The 23,880-nt window shown below is 46.3% G+C and overlaps 1 protein-coding gene across 1 annotated transcript; it reads left to right on the top strand.

Annotated features, from left to right (window-relative positions):
• Positions 1–6,746: 6,746 nt before the first annotated feature.
• Positions 6,747–13,862, top strand: LOC142573990 (mite group 2 allergen-like Ixo r 2). The gene is made up of 4 exons (XM_075683190.1): positions 6,747–7,065; positions 9,790–9,894; positions 11,985–12,157; positions 13,630–13,862. The coding sequence occupies exons 1-4, from the start codon at positions 6,987–6,989 to the stop codon at positions 13,708–13,710; spliced, it is 438 nt and encodes a 145-aa protein (XP_075539305.1). The 5' UTR covers positions 6,747–6,986; the 3' UTR covers positions 13,711–13,862.
• Positions 13,863–23,880: the final 10,018 nt, after the last annotated feature.

Here is a 23,880-nt window from a genome sequence, read left to right as displayed (position 1 = left end):
TCTGGACCAGTAGTCAAAGCAACCCACCCAAGAAAGACATTCATGCCACGTACAGATCGATACATGTATTGGTGCTGTGCTTACGCAGGAACATTGTGGCCTGCTCCATCCGGTATCATACTCCAGCTGCCAGCTTTTTCCCCATGAGAAGAGATACTCTGCAATTGAAAGAGAGCGTTTAGCGTGAGTTTGGGCGATTGATAAATTTCACATCTTCTTCTATGGAACATCGTTTGTCGTTCAAACTGACCACCAACATTTACAGAAACATCTCGCATGCCGAGCATTTGGACAGGGGAATCTTACACTGGAGTCTCGCATTGCAAGAATACACCTTCTGCCTGGAGCATATCAAAGGTTCAGAGAATGTCGGTGCTTACCACATGAGTAAGTTGTAGCCACAGACGCTAACCATATAAACAAGAAAATAGGACTAATCTTGTTGGCTTGCTTCAGTGAACTGATTTATTGTCACTGCACAACAATTTGTCTCTCAGTGTATAGTTAAGTGAATATGTTTATTCATCGCTTTGTGCTGAAACACTCGCGTTTCCGGTCTTGTGCTCACCTCGCGCAGTTTGTATTTGTGGGCTTGTACCGTTTATTGCGCGGTATCATCATGTGGTGTGTGGTGTACGGGGTGCTCTGCGCTGCTTCGGCGAAATTATGCGAAGGCGACAAAAAGAGAAAGAGACAATGCTGCTGGCATTTCGCGGACGGAAGAGAAAGAAAAAGAAGAAAAAGGAAAATAACGAAAAAATCATATTCGGCCAATAGCAAAATTACCCTCGAAAAACAAAGAAAAGAAAAAGAAGTGCTGGGAGATTGCACAGATACTTTTTCCCCTCATGCCTTCTCCCCCCACCTTCGCGGCCACTACCGGAAACCATCTTCGCGGCTTCCGGTAGTGGGTACGCGCCATAATATAGGAAGCAAGCGAGCAGGCAGGCAGGCAGGCAAGCAGGCAAGCAAGCCAGCCAGCTCATGGAGCAGCACCGAAGCGAGCAGGGCCAGGCCGCAAGAGCTCGTCGAGTTCTTGTCCCGAAGCCCAGCTGCTGCCTGTTTACTACACCTGTATGATACTTCATTTTCAGGCCATGGTCCGCTGCACTCTGACCATGATGGTGATGGCGATGATTTATTGGCATCGCCTTTGAAACGGGGCGGTGAAATATAGTAACCTAGACGGCTTCAGTTAATCAGGTATGATATACATGTTTTTTTTTTTCATGCTAGCGTTTTTGTGCACATCTCCTTAATCTTTTTACTTTCTCTTCCTCGAAACTTCTCTATCCACCTTGTACGGCTATCTATGCCTGTAGCGAATCCGATCGTATAAATCTCTTCCCTGCTTTCTTCCCGCCAATGCTCTAAACGTCTTTTGTTTGTCTCAATGCCAACCGATTGATGCTTCCACCGACTTTAAAGCTAAGCGTTTCCGGAAGCTGTACATTACCTACGGGTATCATTGGGTGAATCCCTTCGCATATCTTTTAGATTTGCTGAGTGGTTTCCGGTGTTTTCCTGCAGCATACACATGCCTCATATTGTTTCGTATATTCGTTCCGGTATGTTTTTGTCCCTAGTCAACCTGCTCGAGCCTCGAATAGCAAAGCCTTATGTGTTATCGTACAGAATTTTTCCTTCTCATCTGTTTCTTCCCATTCTTGTAAATGTTTATGGTCTTTGTTGTTTCCATCCTTTCCATCCCATTCACTGTTTATGTTTCACTCACTTTCTTTTTGATGACTGCTGGTTGTCTATTAGCACTTACAATTACCCTGTACTAGGCTGCCAACTTTCTTGACCTCCTCCTCGATTTTGTGTTCACGCCTTTCCGGTACAAATATTTGTGCGTCTTAGGCGCCAATTTATTTTAGATTTTCCTGAGTCTTTCTCCAAATTAATTTTGCTCTGCGCTTCTGTAACTTCAAAAGAGGCCCAACCCATGTCACCTTGCGCTGCCTCATTTGTGGATTTATCCTGGGCTCCCAAAGCCAACCGGCCTACCAATCTTGCATAACTTCCAACCCCGACAAGTTATCCGATTCTAAGCACAGATTGGCAGTGGCGAACATTATCAATAGCCCCATTAGTCCTTTCCAGATTCCACGCACCACCTCATACTTATTTTGGCCCCAAAGTGCTGTGTATTTCACTATTGCTGCATTCCACTTCGCCTTTAATTTCAGATTATCTTGGTGGGCGCTTAAGTCTTTCCTTCGTTTATGTATACGCCGAAGTATTTATATTGCTCGACTATGGGTATGACTTGTTGAATTGACAGCACGTAATTACTCGTCTCTTAATTAAAGATCATAATTCTCGTGACGAGTTGCCACCCTGCGCCTTCTGTTTGTTGTCCAGGGCCATGTTGTGCCAGGCCTATTCTGCCGTCCTGTCCTCGTCGGTCCATGACTCGTTCGCCCATGCTACACTCGTCCCCGCCATCATCGTGAAGCGGAATCTACGGTCTCGCCGCCAGTACATCGACGTCCACAGGGCGAACGCCTACAAACTTAATGTAACAAGGTGCGGGTCTCTATTGTTCTATGTAACTTTATTTGTTCGGTGGTACTAAGCAAGTGTGCACTACTAAGGTGTTTGTCTAGTTCATCTCGCGGTACTTTCACTCTTCTCGTTACTGTATCAAATGTAGTTAGTCAAAAACGCAAACGGCCTTGTTCCTTACGGCAATGAAGGTTTCGCCTCCATAGCGGTGATTTCTCGAACCTCCCCTAACAATTAGCGGTCGCGGCGACAGGACGAAGACGTTTGCACTGAGTCGAAATGTTTATAGCTAAGATCAGACAACAAGATCTTCTAACGCTGGCGGAACGCATGGGATTTCAGAGGCACGGTTAATATCATGGGTAGACAGTCGGACCGTGCTCACGAGGAATCCGTTAAGGCATGTGAAGAACAACGGGCAACGGAAAAAGAGGAGACGCAAGAACGCCTGGATATGCTGCCTTCAACTGTAACTGCGACTTCGTCTTGTCGCAGTTGAAGGCAGCAGAGAACGAACAGCGGGTGAACGAGAACCTGAAAGAAATCAAAATGGGGCGAACTTGATAAATCCTGACAGCCTGGTAACCGTTTTCAATGAGAGTCGTAACGACCCGGATGCCTACTTAAAGAGGTTCGAACGCGTACCTGCTGGTCAAGGGTGGCCTGAGGAGAAGTGGGCCACAGCTCTTACTTTTTACCTCATTGGAGAAGCCTTGGAAGTCTTCGGTTTCCTGTCACCAGAAGAGCCCGTGGATTACAAGAAGACGAAAATGGCCTCGCTCCAGAAGTTTTCTTTTCACAGCCGAAGACTATGGTGCAAAGTTTCGGCAAAACAATCCGCAAGACGGCGAAACTATTGCAAACAGTACGCCACAGACTGCAGAGCTTCTTTGACAGCTAGTTGGAAATGTCGAAAACGGAAAAAAACTTCACGTTCGTGCGCAACCTTATTGTAGCTGAGGCGTTCTTGAGTAACTGTCGTGGCCTTCTGGCACTCTTGCGCTACTGTCTTGCGCAACTGTCTAGCGCTACTTCTTCCTAAGGAAGAAGTAGCGCAAGACAGTTAAAGTGATAGAAGCCGCTGATATCTTGTTAGAGGCCCAATGGCAACCAAATTTGTTGTTCTTCGAGGAGAAATCGGAAAACAGCACTTCCAAAGAGCTAGGTGGGCACGCTTCTACCATGTCTAAACTCAGATGTTTCGTCTGTGATCGACCGAGACAGAGAGCATCTGACTGCCTGATGAGACTGGAACAACTCTACTGTGGATATTGTCGCAGGGGGCATGGTGTGAAGGCACGTCCAAAGAATAGCGATGGTTCAAAGAAGACGACCTCATACATTGTGTCACCTGACCAACAATCGGACACGCCTGAGTCTACAAATGACTCGCAACAAAATGAATGCATTGCCAGTGCGCTAAGAACACACACCGTAACGGTTACATATCACTTGCCCGTGCAACAGGGAGAGGTCTTCGGCCACACCATCTCAGTCTTGAGCGATACTGAAAGCAACACACTTGTACGCCGTTTCCTGGTTCCAGATATAGGGCTTACGGGTACTCCCGCCACAATTTTATTGGCTGATGGCAGCTGTGTCGAGGTACCCGAAGCGGAAGTAGAGATTCTTCTTCCTAATGTTTCCGGAAAGGCTATGGTCAAGTGCATGACGTCGCGTCTTTACGATGGCATCGCAGGAATTGTTCCCGGCTCCCTTGGTGCTAATGGGCCAGGCACAATATAGAAGCAGTCATCTAACTAGAAGAAACCGACGAGTCTAATGAGGCACCCAGCAGGGAAGCGAACACCAAGGATGAATGCGGAACGCCTAGCTCGCTTGCGGTTGGTCTTTCAAGCAAAAGACAATGCCGGAAGCTGACGGCTGTTAAGTTAGGGAACTTAGAAGTGACGCAGCAGTTTTTTCGCCAAGAACAAGAGAAATACAAGACATTGAAATCTTGTATGGCGAAATTCGGCACTGTAATCCCTGGCAAAGGGGCCACGAACCAGTTATTTAGTATTAATAATAAAGAAATCCTGTACAGCTGTTACCACCTGGCCCCAGGTAAAGCATTTCAACAGGTGGTTCTTTCAAAAGATTTGGGTGGCCAAGTGTTGAATTTGGCACACGAAACTCCAATCTCTGGACACCAAGGTATCAAGAAAACGAATGACCAAATTTTGAAGTCATTTTGCTGGCCTGGTGCACAGGAGGACGTACGAAGATGCGTGATTTCTTGAACGTTTTCCTCACAGGTAGATATACCTGTGAGTAAAGATTCAAGAAATCAGGTAGCTGAGAGACATAACCTCTTCCTCCTGTTTCCTATAGTGCCCTTTCACTTCTTCCCACTGCCTCCGTTTATATTCTTTTCCCTCGGCACTGGTTTACGGTAAAGCTGCAGAGCATATCGTCAGCCGTAGAGTTTCTCACTACACTACTTAGAGGGAAATCTGGCGCTGCTGCGCTGTGGTATACATGGGAATGACGGTATAGTGTGACTTCATATTGGCACCGTTCTCGGTGAGCCAGGACACCTTGAAGACAAGCACCGTTCCGTCTGTCACAATGATTCTTTTTCAACTAAAACAGCATTCAAGAAGCTGCTTTAGCTTTATGATTACACAAAAACAATTTTTTGTTATTGCACATACAATTATATGACACGTAAAAATCTTCAGCGGGCTGCTGAAGTTGGATGGGAGGTGACAAGATTCGCGCATGCTATGGAACAGTTTGTCGTCTGTTCTTGCTTTTATTCGCATGGTTATGCAATGTAGGTGAGTATAGGATCATTGGAAGACGTATTATGAGTGCATGAAAATCTTTTATGAAGATTTTACTTTAAGAACGCGTTATTTGTGTAGCCATATCCACGTTTTAGACGAAGCCTTTTACAACACCAGCCAACACCAGCCACACAGACACATATACTGTCATTCCTATGACAACACAGGAAACTGCCATAAGCGGTGGTGCCAGATTTCCCTCTAGGTGTTATAAGAAACTCTACGTTCTCAGCCGATAGTTTTAACGAGCGCTCAACAAGCCAGGCACAGTACTGTCCAGGCGCAATAGTTTCGCCTACTGCGTCGGCTGTAGGATTTCGATTCCGTTCCTGAGAGGATATTGCATCTGGACGCTTGTCTGTTTGCCCGATTTTTGAACTTTCATTGGAGTGCGTAGCTTGTGGGAGTTTGTTTTGCTTGTGAATCTATAAAGGTAATGTAATCAATGAACGCATGACATTACTCTTATTTCCATGTAACAAAGAAAAAAATATTGACCGTGGGGCTGAGATTTATAATCGAAACTTCAAGTGGCAATCTGTGAGTCCAGAGTTGAAATCCTGGCGGGGAACCGTTATTCGTTTTTTTTTTTTTACAATGAAGCTGCATATGACTAAGGTTCCATGCATTTTTGTTCTCCGTGAACAGAAACAATGGCTCACACCGCCGTAAGCATTCATGCTCCCGTGAGCAATGGATCATACGCCCATAAGCAAGCAAAAAATGCCATGACTCATAGTCCCGTAAGGTTCATGGCTACACACTTTGCGTAAATTAGCTGCGATGACACTACCCCTGTTGTCGCTGTCGGTGATTTCAATGTGGATGTGTCGGTACCAAAAAGGGAGCGGTTTACGCATTCCGTGTTGCAGACTTATCTCTTGCGATCCCACACCGATCCGGCCCAACCGACCACCCAACGGCGCACGTGCATCCATGGGACATAATCAAAGAATGTGATTGCAGTTGCAAGTGAAACAATGACCACCGATTAAGACAATAAATGAGTGTGCGTATAGGTTTCGTCACGACGACCACCCATCATGACAATAAATGAGCTTCTACCTTTGTGCAAGATTATATGTCACCTCCAAGTCGTGTGCTACACAGCTTCGCTGGTCAACCACCTTCACAGAATGGAATGGCTCCTGATTTTTTTGTTATAAAATTGTCCAGTACACTTTTGAATTTCAGCAGCGCACACCGTCGGGCACCGACAGATATCAAAACAAGTAGGGGAGTTAGCTCATAACAGCTATCGCTGTAATAAGTGGCGAAAAGACAAAGGGACAGACAATGCTCTGAACTGTGGCACGAAGATAAGCCAAAGTTACAGCCACCTTATGTATTTATCTCCCTCGCCAATGACATTGAAACAAAGTAGCTTAATATGAACTTGCCGTGAGAACGGCACCAGTGCGTGTCTGTTCCGTACGGTGTATCTGTCGACCGTGCGTCATTGAGGCGATAAGCACAGCAGGAAAGCGAATCAGACGTATATCTTCCGCACAAATTCCCCTGCGCCTTGTGAGGGTTTGCAGCTGTCCGCTGATTTGCTTCTGACAGGGGTATATATTGTTGCAGCGGCTCCAGAAGCGTGAAAAACGCCCACATCGACATTAGCAGAGCGTCTACTACGTACATTCTCCTCATTGCCTAGAGTTACAGAATTCGCCATCCAACATGATTCGCTTAGTTGCTGGCGTTCTTCTCTGCGGCTTGGCCCTCGGACAACGCAGGGACATCACGTACGAAGACTGCGGTAAGCTAGGGGGTCATGTCATTGTGCGCGTCAGGTTTTCCTTACGGAGAAAACACGTTGTATCGAAAGGAAGACGGGTGGTATATTTCAGTTAGCAGAAAGAAGTCATTCAGTTGAACAGGGCAAACAACGCTGCACTCGTATTCGCTTTTATATGAGTGTTGGACCTTTGCCGCCTACTGAACCTGTACAATACGAGGGTGTAAAGTGATTTGTATTCCTGCGCTATAGAGGACTTACAGAGACTGTAAACTTCTAGAAGTAGGTGCGTAAATGCATTTCGCGTGTGCATTTGTGTGCATGTGTGTGTGTGTTTATGTTCTCATCCCTCACATGCTCTAAGCTTATAGTAGCTGCCAACCTTGTATAGCTAGAATACCATCTCCACTCAGCATTGCATTTTATTTCTCTCTTCTTTATAGCGAGGTGTGAACAGGGAGTAAAAAGATTGGGCACAGCGCTGCGTATGTGCAACCAACTACTTTCAGCTACAAGTTGAGCACGTTGTGATTGTCAGCCTTTGTTAATTCGACATAATTACTTAAATAATTTTTTTTTTCGTTTGATCACGCCATGGCCAAAGTGTCAGAAAGTTTTAGTGCGTGTGGTAAGCTTTCGGATAGTGTATCCCAGACATATATGAGGTAGCTTTTGCAAAAGTTTCTTTCCTTCAATCCCTCCCTCTCCCTTCGCGTCCCTTAATTCTGCAACACTTTTTTTTTATTTTTTGCCACGAAATGAAGTCGGGAGTCGCGCCCAGAAACATTATTACCTGATCAGTGAAAGGTGACTATTGAAACACTATATTTGAAACGAATAAGTACAATCCTAAGGAAATCGATCGACTGATATGCATGAAGTTTATTGCGCTAAAAAAAGAAAAAAAAGAAAAAATTGATCCTTGGGCATCCTTCATTCTGGATGTATGTCAGATTTGAGACTTATAACCACTGTTACACATGTCTCGTTTGTGCCCTTCAGGCTTTGTTCCCGACCAGGAGGACGAATTTTATACCAGTACACCCATCGCGTCTCAGGAAAGATTTCTATGGAATGAAGAGAACACCACAGCGTTCGCTTAAACATTGCCTGTTCTGGCGCTCAACATGCATGCGCAAACGCCACTGTAATCAGAGTATGTGTGGAAGGGAAAAAAACTAAACGTCATGTTTAAGACTAACTCATTTTTGAAACGCAATATCAAGGGGGCTGACAGATGGAGTAGCACACTGTGCTTTAAAATTTACAACCAGGTATAAGGTGCCTCGGAGAGCCTGGCAAACGTTTCGTTAGGAGGAAAGTCCTCCTATCGAAATATTGCCCAGCCTTCCTTAGGCACCTTATCCCTGTTTGTAACTTTTATAGCACAACTTTGAAACGAGTTGTCGGAATCCTGTAAACTGCTTCTCGCGTCACGTTGAAGCAGAACTAATTGGCATGGTACTTGCGGGCTGCGGGCCTTCTTGTTACACTGCTCATGTGAATTTTTAAAAGTAAGATAAACAAAATACTTGTGTCGTGAATGAAAGGGAGAGCCAGTTCGGTGACGGTTAACATTTTGAAAATTTCAAGATGCAGAAAATTTCATTGACATTGTTTCAGCTATTGCCTACTGAGAAGCTTTCTTCCTTTCACATTCAATAAATACGCAGTTGAGTGGCGAGCTATGACTTCCTTCTGATTTTAAGATCGTACGCGGACGTTCGAGCCATTTATTAGCTGCAATGTATGCGAAGTTTTGGCCCACTTAAACGTATAAACCAAAATCTAAGCCCGTATAAACCAAAATCTTAGACACGAAATAAAAAGAAAGGAAAGAAAGAAGGAAAAAGGGGAAGGTTTTGACATAATACTAAGAATCTAATACTAATACTAATATAATACTAATAACATAATACTAATACTAAATCGCTGGTGCTCTTAAAAGATATAGACCGTTCGTTGACTGTATGATTAGACTACTACATCGAATTGAAATATTTATGTTGTACTTCTGTTCAATTTTCTTGTAGAGAGGTTTCTAATTATTTTACGTCATGTGTTTAGCATTTTCTGTTTTCTGCTGTTCTGTGCGCTACTGTTCATTACATATTTTTCAGTGACATACTATAACAGAGCAGTCGCTACAGATTTTTGAGTATGTTATATGACGTACTCTGTGTTTTTTTCCCATGCTTTTACATGACCATTTGAAATCTGTAATTATATATTTTTTTTTCACTCAAATGTATTTTCTGCCTCTTGTTTCTGCCAAGTGATGGGGCAAGCACCCAGTCAAGCTGCAGCTTAGCAGCTTTTTGTGCTTGCCCTAGCATTCTTCTGTTTGTACAAAAGAAATGCTGAAATAAATTGACTTGACTTGACTTGAAGGGATGCCTATACGCTAACAAAGATAACTTTCTGCTAATAACGAAAAGAAAGTAATAATTGCGAACACGCATTGACACACGAGACATAAGACTCGTACCCTTAGCCCGCGTGTGATTTGCGAACGCAAGCGTACTCTCGTGATCAATAGGATAAACTGGCATAAAAAAGATCAAGTTTGTCAAAAGTAATGAAAGCATAAAAAAAGGAGAAAAGAAATGTGCCAGACATGTTCAGTACTAATTCTTCTGGGTGTTTAAGGATTTCATTCTGGAAGAACTTGCAGGTTTTCAAAAATTTTCGATTTTGACGTATAAGAAAATGTAAAGCGTGTTTATTGCCCTCGAACATTTACAGGCAGCCAGGCAAAAGTTCTCTCAGCCCAAATCGAGCCGTGCGACTCCGACCCCTGCGTCCTCAAGCGTGGAACGAAGCCCAAGGTGTACTTCACCCTTACCTCTGGTAGGTTTTCTTTCGTTTACTTACCGCCTTCCATTGCAAAGCAAGTCGCCCCCGGTTGGCGGCATATTTGTCACTGCCCTACCGAAAATTGGGCACTGCCTGTTGTGCGATGCGCAACGCGGCAGGCTAGACTACTGCGCATGCGCTGCAGGAACAGCGCTCTGGCAAATGCCAGAACCACGGCCATACGCTGAAAGGCGAGCACCTGTAAGCGCTGCGGCGCGCCGATGACCAGGCGTGTCACGATGTTGCCGCGATGTCCTAAGAACACCCTAGTGGGCGTTACAGGCGTCGCGCATTGATGGTACTGGCGACGAGAGCCACATAAAACCATCGGCGTCTGTCAGCGCCCAGTAAAAAGATTATGCATATTTAGCGCGACGTTTGGCAATCCTTTCGGGTCAAACCAGTATATGCACCTCGATGTGGTATGCACAGCTCCTCAGCAACAACTCTACAATGGGTGTGCGCGCACAAGGCCCATGCCAGCAGCGGGAGCAAGAACGGGCTCCGACAGAGCCGATTTGAGCGGAGGGTGGTTATTGACATGGTCGAATTCCGCCGTATCGTCAAATTTGCAATCTGGTCAGCTCTGACTGGCCCCGGAATCCTGCTACGGCTTCTCTGATTGGCTCAAAGTGGCGCCATTGAAAAATTTGGCAGGATGGCGGAATTGGCTTCGCTTCTCTTTCCAAACGCACTGACGCTTCTCTTTGCAAACGCATCCAAACGCACTGAGCATCGCTGGCGGCCTTCCGCGGGCCGCGCGTGCACCATCGATACTGGAACAGCACGACGGCACCGGCGGGTCGAACGCACCTCGCGTGTCAGTATAATTGGTAGCGATAAAATATTAAAATATAACATATCCTCTGCCATCCCGATAGGATGGGACAATGTAAGGTATAACGTACAGGTCGCTGTGAGCCATAATAAGTCTCTGAAATCATTGTGATGACTGTCAACCACATCAGTTGTGGCACTGACATTCACGCATATGAATATAAACCGACATAATTATGGGCCGGTTTCTTTCACTCGATTCTACATTTTTTTTTGTCATACCATTCAACGATCACGACCGACCGATCCTATAGAACGCTGCTCGCAACACTCATGGAAGGCGAAAAGAAAATACTTGAAATAATTTCGTTACACCGTTCTGACACGTTTATTTACTGCCGCGCTTTCCGACGAGAATTATCAATTAATTAATTAATTAATTGTGAATGTAGTGGCGACTGTTGGATATTTTCTTGCTGCGACCTGCCGCACTCTTTTCACAGCACAGTTTTCATTGTAGCGCGTGAGATGCTCGACGTGGTTGTAGACGGCAAGTGTAAAGTCACGTTATCTGAACCTGTGGATGCCCAAACTGCTCAAGAGAATCAGTTTCTCTCAGTTACCGCTAGCGAGCACTTGGGAGGAAAGCGGAGCTCTTTGTTCGGACCAGGACTCGTTCGGTCACTGCAGCGTCACAAAGTGGGTGGTTCGCAAAATTTATAAGAACAGGACAGAAAGTGCAGCCCATTGGCAAACGGTGAACTCCCCGGATGTTGTCGCCTGCTTGGGACAATATACTAGAAAACGAAATGTTCCTCGCCTTCTAATGAATTAAATTTTAATGTGAAAAGAGGTGTATTTTTTCTTCTCAAGCTTAAACACGTTCTCGTATATTAGTACACGTGCGTGACTGCTACAATTTATTACTATTCATGGTCGCTAGGGCGATCCGAACGTACCATTTCGTAACCGCAGCCACCGTTTAGATCCAATCCAATCTACCGGACGTGCCATGCGAAGCCGGCGTCCTAGTGGGCGCGTTATCTCTCGAACGGAACACCAATCGTCGCGTTCTGCTTCTAGCAGACGACGTGTTCGGCTTGAAAATGATGGACAGGAGCGTGTCGTCATCTTGACGTCACCAAAAACGTGGCCGCGCCCCGCGGCTGACGGCGTCGGCACGGCCTAGGCCAATTGCGATAGGCGAAACCGAACGCGCGTATCGAACAACGATTTCGATTCCTCCCTTGGTGTGTCGTATAGTGCAATACTCCCCCCGATCACACCATGTTGTGCGTCCACTGCAGATCAAGACACCGAGAAGGCCACACTGGATGCCAAGATCGACCTGTTCGGTGTCATGGTTCCGATTCCCGGCCTAGAGACTGACCTGTGCAAGAACATGGTACAGTGCCCGGTCTCCAAGGGCCAGACCTACTCTGGCACCATGGAGGTGTTCGTGCCTGCATTCGCACCAATCGTAAGTACGCATCGGTGGTCGTTGATGATCACACGTCGGCTGGACATTTCTTTGTCGTAGAACCCTACTCCCTCTTCCCCTAACGCATTTTTTTTGCCTAGGCACCTTTTTACTAAGTCAAATCCTTACTATACAATGACAACAAGCAGACGCGTGCAAAAATATTTGAACCAATAGCCTTCCGGTTATAGTAGCTAGACCAATACAAGAAGGTCACTGTAAGTCAGACATTGGACTATTAGAAATTAATAGTTTTACGTACATTTTTCTTTTATGCACTTCTGTTTCTGTTTCTGTTTCTTCTTCTGTTTCGAGCCAATACAAACACAATACAGACTCTGTGTCGGACGATGTAAAGGGTGCCGAGAATGAACGTTGCACTCTTGTTTTGGCTCTAATAATGTCGAGGAGGCGCTCATAACATTTGAAATCGTATAAAACAAAAAAAAAGCTAAGTGGTCTTATACCTCTGTCACACGAGCACGTAAAAAGTCTTTTACGTAAGCGTTCTTTTACCAAGTCGAAAGGCTTTTTATTGAAGAGACGTTGCGCAGCAGAAACACGGCACCGACGATCACTTTTCAGTGTTTCCTTCTGGGAACGCCACCGGAGCGTGGCGCTTAGTAACACCAGGAAGCGTGCGTTATTTTAACAGTGAAAAACCAACACCTCTGCCTGCACATAACTGCCTTTCGCCTCTACGTGTCTGCGGTGACATGTGATACGTCGTAGGGGAGGACTCCGGATTGATTTTGAACACGTGGGGTTCTTCGTGTACCTAAATCTAAATACTAGAAATCTTTCTTTTTTTTGCATTTCGCCTCCAACGACATGCGGCCGCAGAGGCTGAGAATCGAACCCGGCACCTCGTGCGTTGCAGTACAATGCCATAGTACACGTACGCAGTACAGCGCCACCACGGAGGGTCCTAGTATGCTTGAACGAGCTGCCGACCCACTATGCGACTCCACAGCTTAGTCCTCCGTAACCTCGTCTTCTTTGTGCTCATGATTGCCATAAACGTTGTTAACTCCCTTGTTATCATTATTATTTTTAGGCACCTAATTAAACCGCCAGATTCTTGGCCAATCCCCCACTGTGGGTGTGTGCCACGGCCACTCAGGACAACAACAACAACAACAGCGTTGCTGCAGGATATGGGTACGGCCGGCCTAGTAACGTCAGGGTGCTCAAATGTAAGCGATGATCCAACCTACGCCCAAGACCGGCGTGCTTTGTCTGAAACGATGACGATGTAGGGAGTCCGACGTTCCCATCGAAAATCCCTCTCTGTGGGAAAAAAATTGGGGTGTATCTAGGCCCGTGTTCTTACAACGTGAGGTCATGATTGTCTTTCATTGATGCCAGGAGAAGGAAACCGAAGAAAACTCCACGTTCACGAGAGCTTTTGCATGACTCGTAAGTGACATCAAAAGGTGCTCGTTAACTTTTTCTTTGCTTTCTTTCTGCAGATGAAGAGTCATGTCTTGCTCAAGGTGCTGGGTGACAAAGGCGTCAGCGTGTGCGCCAAGACACCTGTGTTGATTGAATGAACCGGCGGCCGCAGAATCAGTTTCGCTCAGCATCGCCCACCACTCGTCAAGCGATACTCAGTGCGCGTGCGAGCTGCAGTTTTCATGAACCTGTGCTGCTGCATGCGCTCTTCCTCACCCATTTGAATGTCGGCTTCAATAAATATTTATGAAAGTAACTACGCTTAACCAGTTTATTCGTTGAAGCTTAGAACATGTACAAACAGGTTGACTTTTTTTACCACAATGCTTATATTTGTATAAAGTACTCGGAGAACGCTTAAGCTTTGCCTTTAAAAGTGGAACGCGATAGCATTCAAAGATCCTTCACTATACTTCTCAAGCTTCCCGCCAACTGCAGCTTATGTAACGGTTATGTTTTCCTGCAAACGCTGGCGGCGAACGCTATGCACGAAGGCGAGCTTTCTGGTTCTTTTTTAGTGGCGCGAGCATCGAGTGACACTTGTTTTTTGGCGCAGCACTTCCGGTTCAACTCCTGAGACGACCAGGGAGCAAATTCAAAATAAATCAGAAACATAGTACAGTACAAAATTCATGGGTTTTAATATAGATATAAATAATACCAGAGCATAAGTTTAGTTACAAGTTGAGTTACTGAATTAGAATCTAATTAAAATAATTAAAATCAAATATCGCTAAGACCGGAGACGAAATTCAAAATAAATCAGAAAGAAATGGAAGAATAATGCGGTACAAAATGCATAGGTTCCATTACAGATACGATATCATAGAATAAGGTTAGCTGCAAGTTGAGTTACTGAAGTGTCTTGAATAATTAAAATTAATTAGAAATCACTGATTAACGCACACCAAAGCACAGACACGTAGGATTTAGGGACCCACCACATGAGCACGGCCTTGGCGAAATTCCCGGAAACCCGGAATTAGAAAGCGGAAGTAATGATGTCACTAATGACATCACGCACAAGATGGTGGCCTCATATTTAACCAAAAAATTGATGGAAAACAATTGCCTCCGAGTTCGGTTCGTGCGTTGCGTTCGCCTAAAAATAAACTAAAGAACACCAACGCCGAGGTGCAAGTGCCACTAAGAGACACCTAAGTAAAAATTAGGGTCATTAACCGCTCCCACAGAGTTCGTTGCACCATTTCACTAAAGCACTAAAGTCATGCAACTACTGCTTTAGTCAGCGCTTCTATTGCTCTTGTATGTCTTCTGAATTTATATTCTGCAGTAAACTTAATACTTCCATACGCATAACAATAAACTCAAAAGAATAGTTTCCTAATACTTCCGTTTTTTTTTACATATTTCTTGTGCGGGATTTTGTTGCCGACATTTCACTCCCCAATATTTCCGATTACATCGTGTGTCGCTTTAAATACATTGTCTTTGCATGCTGACATAAATTTCGACTTCGTGCCGCTCCTGTTGGTGTATGTTAGTACTCGTTTTGTAGGCTCCAGATGTGAAGCTTCTTTTTTGCAGCTGTTCGTCCGGGGTCCACTGTCTGATTGATGCGATTAAACCATTTCGTTCACTTAGGCGGAATGCTATCGCATTTCGCAGCACTTTTAGGGATGCTTATCGCTCTAATGGTGCTGGTCTAAAAATTTGTGCTACGGAAACATGACTCCAGTGCTGATATGACATGTTCCTTAAGTGAATCTGTGCATTCTTGTGTTATCACTTTCACGAAAGCAGTTAGATACTCCACGATCGGACACAATAATTTATTGCACAACAAAATAGGCAAATTATCCAAATAACTTAAATCTACATTTAAATTGCAAAAGCAAAACACTAAAGAAAATGGAGTAAAATGAAGCCGCCTTCAGCGCCACCAAATTCTTGTAGACCGCAGATTTTTCTTCTAACTATATCTAACTGCTTCCAGTGGTCATCGACAGATGCAGCTTTCAGGCGGCCAAGCAACAATGCCACGAATTGCATTAAACGTCATCCGGGAGAAACCGCCTTGTGACCGGCGCAGTTGGTCCACAAGCCTACGGCTCTCCTGGTCAGTGTACTTGGGCTGCTGCTTCTGCACCATCCGCACTATATTCAAAATTTGCTGCGCCGTCGTGCTCTGCGTAAGCGATCCTCCCTGGCTGGACCACGTGGACTCGACGTCCAAGCTTGTAACAGCAACATCCTCCTTACCGCCGGGCAGTCGTGGAACTCGGCCAACGGTGACACTGGCCGAGACCTTGGGTCGATGGGAAGCGAGCGCTGCTTTCCTCGGGCCTTGTACGAGTTGAGGGATAGGTCTGATGCAGCAGTGGCCCTAGGTCAGCCGCGGCATGACTTGGGCGCCTGCTCCATTCGTGCCGGTGGGCTTCTCTTCCTTGGTGGTCCAGTTCTTCAGCTATGTTGCACTTAGATGTGATGCTGGTGCAGGAACCTGGAGTAAGTTCTCAATCTTGACACGGTGCTTCTTCACCTCGCTGGCATGTCTCTATCGGATCTCTCCTACAGCTCCTCTATCTCTGTGTCGTGCTTCCGCAGCGTCGACTCCAACTCGTATAGCTACAACAGTGCAGGGTCACTTTCCCACGTCTGAGCCGCGGCATCGCACGTTTCCTGAAACGTTCGCACAGATCGCGACAGAAAAGGAGGTGAAGGCACTTGGCTCCAGCCGTCTTCCATTCTGCGCTTTTCTTGCTCTCCGTCGACGGCGTACACATAAGCACTGTTGCCCGACGAGCTGAAACGCGCGCGCCGATGTCCACCGGCAATCGCCTCCGCGTGCTGGCGTCCACTGCAGTTGGAACGAGCGGACACAGACACGGCGGTAGCTCCGTCTTGAAGAAGGGATGTGCAGCTGCGTGCATCTTCGTCATCGGGGTCTTGATAAAAGAAATGAGTACAGGACCTCGTGGACCACCCGAAATCTTGAGCGCCGGCCTAGAAAGACAGTCACAGTGCCGTATACTCCGAGTTTTAGCTTAGCCTGTGAAGGGCTCAGCCCTTCCAACAGATCGTTTTCTTGGGACGAGCACTCCTTCAGCACTCCTCGCAGCTGTCTCACGACATCGACCACATCCGACTCGGCGAGAGGTTTCAGCTTTGGCTCTTCGCTCACGGTGGCTTCAGGTTCTCCGATTAAGCTGATTTCTGCCTCGACAACTTTGGACACACTTGCCTCGCATTCCCTCCTGTTCCAAGGCTCGGCGCAGTGCGATGACGATGGAGCTTTGCACATGTCACTCGGCGTTGTCTGTGGGGTCGCCACAATCTTATCTTTTGAACAGTGCTTGGAAGCAGCTGCTTCTGTCGCGTTTCCAGGAACACCAGGTTTCAGCTGCATCTTGAGAAGGGCGAAGAGTTCCGGAAGATTTGCCTTCATGTTGGACGGCAAGCTGGTGAGACCGCCGCCTGCCGAGCCTAACGATAGCTTGGGTTTCAATTTCCTTCTCCTGAAGCGCTTTCGAGCAGCGACAGTTGACATATCTTGAAACTGGTCAGGCTAGGATGGAACAGGCAAAGCTTCGGGCGCGCTGGATCTGGCAACCAGGTTCCGATGGCAGACGTGGAACGAATTTATCGCGAGCGAAACGCGCAGCTCGCGCCTGGGCCGCGCCTGCAAAGATACCATTAGGCGTGAAATCACGTGATATCAAGCAAAAGCCGCAATGATATCGCGTATTTTTGAACATAACGTAAATTACCCGTTTACATATGTTGTCCCTGGGCGTGTTTCTTGTGCAGTTTCAGGACCGTAGAGGATTGCCTGGAGTTGGTCATGGTCGTACCAAACTATATATATATAATTAATTATTATACTGTCCCGAGTAAAGCGGCCGTAAACGACAAAGAGTTGCGGCCAATTTTTCCTCAGTGATGAAAGAGGAAAACGAGGATACAGAATCGTTGCTATCCGAAAGAAACAAAGAAAAAACCACAAGAACGAAGAGAATTATTTGCTGCCGATTTCTGTAATGCCTTCGACTGTCTTATAGTCTCTTGTTCACTCCTGCCTACAACGTGAGTCGCAGTTAAGCGCATTTGTTAATTTGCATGACGTTGGCTTGCATAACACTGGCAGCAAGCTTGTACTACGATCAGGAAATTCCCGTCTTTGGTCGACATTGTGAGGGATAGACACGGGCATGAAGGAACAAAATTAACTAGGCAGGAGCATTGCGAAACGCAGCCAGCCTTCGCAAGCCAATTCTCCGTGGAGCCATCTATCTTCGCCCTCTATTTCTAAAGAATTCGGCAAACGCCATCTCACGATGAATGTCCACGTTAATGCCATTAGCATTGAAGCAATGTAGCGCCACAGCGTGTTGCAGCCGCAGAGGCTACAGACTTTTGAAGAATATTTAAGTAATTCCAGTTCCCAAACACGGCTACAAACAATTAATATATAATTACAGGAAAATTTCCTTGTCTGCATGTATCAAACTTTTAGAACACATAATGTGCAAATTTATTATCGAATACCTAACCGAACATAATGTTTTGTCTGATGCACAACATGATTGTTCCGCTGGTTTACCCCCCTCCCTTCTCAACTAATCGAATTCACCCATGACATTGCTTCGGGGCTAAATATACAAGGACACAAGGATGCCAGTTTTATAGATTATTCAAAGGTGTTTGGCACAATATGTCTCAACAAGCTTCTTCTTAAGCTCAGATCACTTATTATTGACGTTGAACTGCTTTATTGGCTTACTGATTATTTGCATTGGAGGGCTCAATTTGTGCGCTTTCATCACAGGCAGTCATTTCATTTAAATGTGACCTCAGGAGTCCCCTAGGGCTCAGTACTGCGCCCATTGTTATATGAATGATGTCATTGAGGCTATTAAACTTTCTGGTTAAAGTAAGGTTATACGCTGATGACTGCGTGCTTTACTCTAGCTTCCCGAGCCGTAATTATCAAGAAATTTTAAATAAAGGATTTTTGTTGCTTTCAGACTAGAGTGAAAAAATGACAGATGAATGTCAACTTCAAAAAGATTGTAGTAATGACGTTTACTACTGAGAAAACACCCCTAGAATACACTTAATAATAATAATAATATTTGGGGTTTTACGTGCCAAAACCACTTTCTGATTATGAGGCACGCCGTAGTGGAGGACTCCGGAAATTTTGACCACCTGGGGTTCTTTAACGTGCACCTAAATCTAAGCACACGGGTGCTTTCGCATTTCGCCCCCATCGAAATGCGGCCGCCGTGGCCGGGATTCGATCCCGCGACCTCGTGCTCAGCAGCCCAACACCATAGCCACTGAGCAACCACGGCGGGTCTAGAATACACTTACAGCGATAATGCTAATAATTTAACTCGCGGTAACGCGTTCGATATAAATATCTAGCCCTTTCTCGCCCAAAAAAGAAATCGGATGAAGAATAGAGTGCTTTCCATTAAATTGTGAATATTTCTCCTTGTCTAATATTATATTGAAAATTTTAAAGGCAAGAAACGAAGTATTTCACAAAAAAAGGGCAGACCCACACAAGTTTGTGTGCTGGGCTTTTATTCACTGGAAACAACTCTGCTCGCAAATTAACGCCATGCATGAAAAATTTTCACACAGTCTTTCCCGCTTGACATCCACAGGTAAGTGTTGCATTTCTCGAAGCATGCCCAGGCACGCAAAGTGCAATCTGGAAGCGTGCAGCAGCAGCAGCAGCAGCGCAGACGTCAAGTTGTCGACTGACGGCCAGTTGTCACAGGCGTCCAATCGCTTGTCTGTACCTGGCAGCTTCGCCACACCTGGTGACCTTTCAGCAAATTGGTTGGACGACATGTTTTCATGTTTGGTTGGAGCTCTTTCTGACTTCTGCGATGCGCAAATCGTCTAAGATACACCAAGGCGGAAGTTAGGGAGGCTCAATTGTGTCGCGCCCAGACGTCGCATATTTTTCTACAGGCATCTCTGTGTTCAAGCCAACAATTTGTGCGCAACTGCGAAGTCTATCATGTGCAGGCTCACTTTCAATGTCCCCTTTACGCTCTTCACCGAAAATCTGTAGTATCCAACCAGTTCGTCGCCAATGTAAACTTTTTCCCATTCTCGCGTTGTACGTTCTAACAATTACCGGAACAGAGACGTCGGCGTCCTTCTGCTCTTTAGAACATCGCTTCACAGGTTCAACAGGGATGGCGCCAGGGAAAGTTGAAGCGAGGAGCACCGTCCTGTCTTTCCAGTTCACAAGTGCAACCTTGCTTGCCACATCGGGTGTGCTTATAAAAATATTCTTCATTTCTGCATCGCTCTTGTCGAAAAAAATTTTTGCACTATTCTCCATGATAGTGCGTGTCCCATAAATGCCCTTCTTCAGCAGCTCATCCAAAAGGGACGCAGTAGTGAAACATCGGTCAAAAAATACGGAGGTCTGCTCTGTCAAGGTGCGCACAAATCTCAGCACTCCGTTCGGGCCAAGGACAAGTGGTCTGTTAACAAGAGGCATGGATCTCCCTTGATAGATTTCGAAATCCATTGCCAAGCCCTCAGCTGTAGCGAGGACGATAGTTTCGAGCGCAAGCGGTCTCTGTTTTCCTTTCATATACTGGCGGAGTTGTAAAGGGGCCTAGCTTAGAGCGTCCGTCTTAGCTACTGGTGGTTGCGGGTTCGATTCCCACCGTTGCCGGGCACCTGCTGGTTCTAATGGGTCCAAATACATGCCGGCCTGGCGTCCGGCTTATATAAGAGGTGATACGCTTGGGAAAGAACCCTGCGTCCTAGATTCCTGTCCAAACCCTCGCGAGCACAAAAACAAAGGTTATGTTTGGGCCGCTCCCATGGCGGCCACTTCCGATGTTGTGCCCCCCCTATTGAGGTCGGCACGCCTTCGGAAGGAGACAAACACCCCTTTCAAAGCGTCGAGGTCCCATAATGGCTGAGCACCAGGCCGGGAACGCACTTGTACCCATATAAGCCGTTTTTTTTTTCATGGGTGCCGCCATATTGCGTACGCAGGGGCGCCATCTTTGGGTAGTCGGCATGCTGGCTTGGGCGAGCTCTTGCAAGTAAGTATACGCTCGGCGCTTATTTCTGGGGTGCGATCGGAGATGGTTGTTCGGCGCGTTCGTTCGGTTACCGGCGCGCGCGATTGGCCTACTCCGCGCCGACGTCGCCAGCCGCGGGGCGCGGCCACGTTTTTGGTGACGTCAAAATGACGACACGCTCCTGTCAATCATCCTCCCACCGAGCATTTCGTCTACTAGGCACCGAACCCGACGGGAGCTGGGAAGTTTGGAGCGATCATACGGCTTCGCATGGCGCGTCTGGTGGATCGGATTGGATCCAACAGGCGGCCTTTCCGGCTGCGGAATGGCACGTTTGAATCCAATCCATAGTTTAATTCGAGAAAATGGCGCTTCCGTTGGGAACTTAGGTTGTTGCGCTGGCGTTTCTAGAGGAAGGAGGAGAGCGGGTGGCGGTGCGAAACGCGTTTGAAGAAATAGCAGAAAGTGAATTCCGGCGTCGTTTTTGTTTCTCGAAACAAATAATTCGTTGGTTGTACAGAGAAATCGACAATATCATCGTTGCCAGCGAGCCACTGGAATGTTGTCGCTGCCTCTTGAAAAGTGCGCTACTCTTCCCGTCGTTTTTTTTTTCTTTTTCTTCTCGCTGTGCACGACACCACCTAGGGACGACGCAAAGAACCTAATAGTTATAAATTGCAGTAGTCACCCGTGCTACTATTTGAAAACGTGTTTGTGCTTGAGAAGAAAGAGTACATTTTTTAGATAAAGATTTAATTCATTTAGAAGACGAGAAACATTTGGTTTTGTAGTATACTGTTTGCAAGCAGATGACAAACGACGGAAGTAAACTTCCGGGGAGGTCACCGCTTCCTGATTGGCTGCTCTCTCCGCCCCGCTGTCACAAATTTTGCATACTGCAACTTTGTGACGTTGCAGCAACTGAACAGAACGCGTATCGAACAAAACATCTCCGATCGCGCCCCTGGTGTTCGTTTTAGCGCTCGCGTGGTCGATTTAGTTGGGCATGGTGTCTTCTGCGTAGCAAACTATTCCGTGAGACGTACTGATAGGGGTTTAAGTCGGCATGGCCGGGCTTTCTGCTGGCGTTGAGGTGGACGAAGCACGCAGCGCGATGTGTGCGCGCGTGTTTGGGCCTACAATCAGCCTCAGAGATCAATTGAGTATTTCTGAAAATTCCATTCCCTAGTGGGACCTTGCAGCAGCATTCTCCTTTAGTTCTAAGCTGCGGTTTAGGAGCAATGAAGCGCACGCAACGATCGTAACAGCGTGGGTATCGTTCTGCTACGGTAGAAGTTCTGCTGTTGTACTTTGAGAAGCGTTCGAACTGTTAGCTGTAGATTACATTTCGTGACTACCTGGTTTGGTGGACGTGGTTTCCACTCATGAATAAAATAGTTTTGGTTAGTATTAACAGCATACCTTACAGTGTGAATTACACTTGTCTAGCAAAGCGACCGTTTGCGAACTGTGCGAGCATCCGGAGGAGTGGTAGATGCTGGATTATAGATATGTTTTCTCTATAGAGCGCATTGTCCAAGCATGCGGCATCAACGTTGGTAGGTCTATAAACATTGTGCGGCACGAACGTGCGAAGTCTTAATGCGGCGTTAGCCCGTTTTGTCTCTCTCCTTGTTTCCTTTTTTTTTGGGGGGGGAAAGAGGATGATAACCGAAGTTTCTTTTCGGTTTTGTTCGTCCCGTTCTCTACGACGCACTCATCTGTATTACCAAAATTTTGTCCTTAGAAATAGCCGTCACATTATTTTTATACGATGCCTCTCATATATTACGACTGTGCAGGGCAAAAGAAAGCGATGCCGAAGCACATAGCTTATATGTGTATCATGCTGGTTCAACAACCGCAGTGGTCGCTGTGCTGAGCAGCGCCATCGTACTCATAGAGGCGGCTAGGGTAAACATACAATAGTGATTTCAAGTCTACTAGACTTGAAATACGTCAGAACTATGCCGGTGTATCACAAATATTTGATAGCGCCTGGCGCTTAGATTTTTCGGGGTTGTCTTAGGTTGGCAGTACGCGAGCACGCGCTCTTATGTTTTAGTTCCTACGCCAAGCGATCACATAATGTGCAGGTTTTTAATTTCCTGGTAATACACAGACGCCGGTTCTCTTCATTGAATTAAAATCGATACGCCCAAAATAGTTCACAACACATACACACACCGCGGCTGACGATGTGCGTCACATGTTTCCGCCCACCAGAGATAATTCCACGTACTGTGGTTACCGATGCACCGAAAGGCTACAGACTGGTTCCCCGACTACCTTGTAAGAACGCACGTAGCGTAAATTTCGCAAAGTACGAGCTAAAACATCTCCAAATCGTTCCGCAGCGCGCGACAGCAATACTTTCAAGCAACGCGGCGCCGGATCGCACAAGCCAGAGAGGAGGAAAGGCTCACTGCGACCCCATTCCTCTTCGCCCGATGAAAGGATCTATAGACAATTTGCTACCCTATAGACCGTTCGCTTTGTATTGCCAGCATAAACAAAAGGGACTTGATGCCATCGCGTGTATGTTGGGATAGTTTTCTTCGCAGGGAGCGCTCGGCGACGAACTCGGAACTAGGCACCCATGATCAAAGTGGAATGTGAAAGAAAAGTGCGTATTCGAGTCGGTCAACAACTTCGAATGGATAAGTTAACTATTTCTTCGTGCAGGCACGTTAAACTTATTTTGTTGAAACCTGTTCTAAGATTATCCCGCTTGGCAACCCACGTTCTGGCGGAAGTTGACCGAGAACGTATTGTGAAAATAGTACGTGCCGACTAAAAGAAATGAAGGTGTGTTCTTTTCTATTCTGTAACCAATACAATAGAGCCACCGTGTGCCGGCCGGCCTTAGTTCGCAGGAGCTCTCCCGTGGTTCCGAATCTCGCTGGCAAGCTGTCGACGCCGCTCATCGCGCGCTGTATTACTGGAGAAAATAAAGTTGCTGCTGCAAGTAGTTGTTCGTTTTCCTGCTCTCTCGCGTAGGCGAGGTGCCCTTGCACGCACAGGCACCATTCCAGACCTAGGAGTACGCATAATTTTTCACGCGACGCGTACGTCTTGTTGATCGCGGCGTATTGGCGGTAGAGGGCCCACTGTTTGTTCGCCCTCTACTTGCTGCTCTAATACTCTTATGTACCCACTAATGATAGGAGGTCCCCATGGCAGTTTCTCACACTGGGACCTCCTGATGTCGTATATAAATGTAAGCCCGTTTCTTGTACA

The sequence above is a fragment of the Dermacentor variabilis genome, chromosome 3, assembly GCF_050947875.1.
Source record: "Dermacentor variabilis isolate Ectoservices chromosome 3, ASM5094787v1, whole genome shotgun sequence".
Lineage (NCBI taxonomy): Eukaryota > Metazoa > Arthropoda > Arachnida > Ixodida > Ixodidae > Dermacentor > Dermacentor variabilis.
This window is presented reverse-complemented; position numbering and strand designations above follow the sequence as displayed.

Coding starts and splice junctions, on each gene's coding strand:
- LOC142573990 (XM_075683190.1), top strand. CDS start 6,987: ATGATTCGCTTAGTTGCTGGCGTTCTTCTCTGCGGCTTGGCCCTCGGA. Junction 7,066..9,789: donor CATCACGTACGAAGACTGCG/GTAAGCTAGGGG, acceptor GAACATTTACAG/GCAGCCAGGCAAAAGTTCTC. Junction 9,895..11,984: donor GTACTTCACCCTTACCTCTG/GTAGGTTTTCTT, acceptor CGTCCACTGCAG/ATCAAGACACCGAGAAGGCC.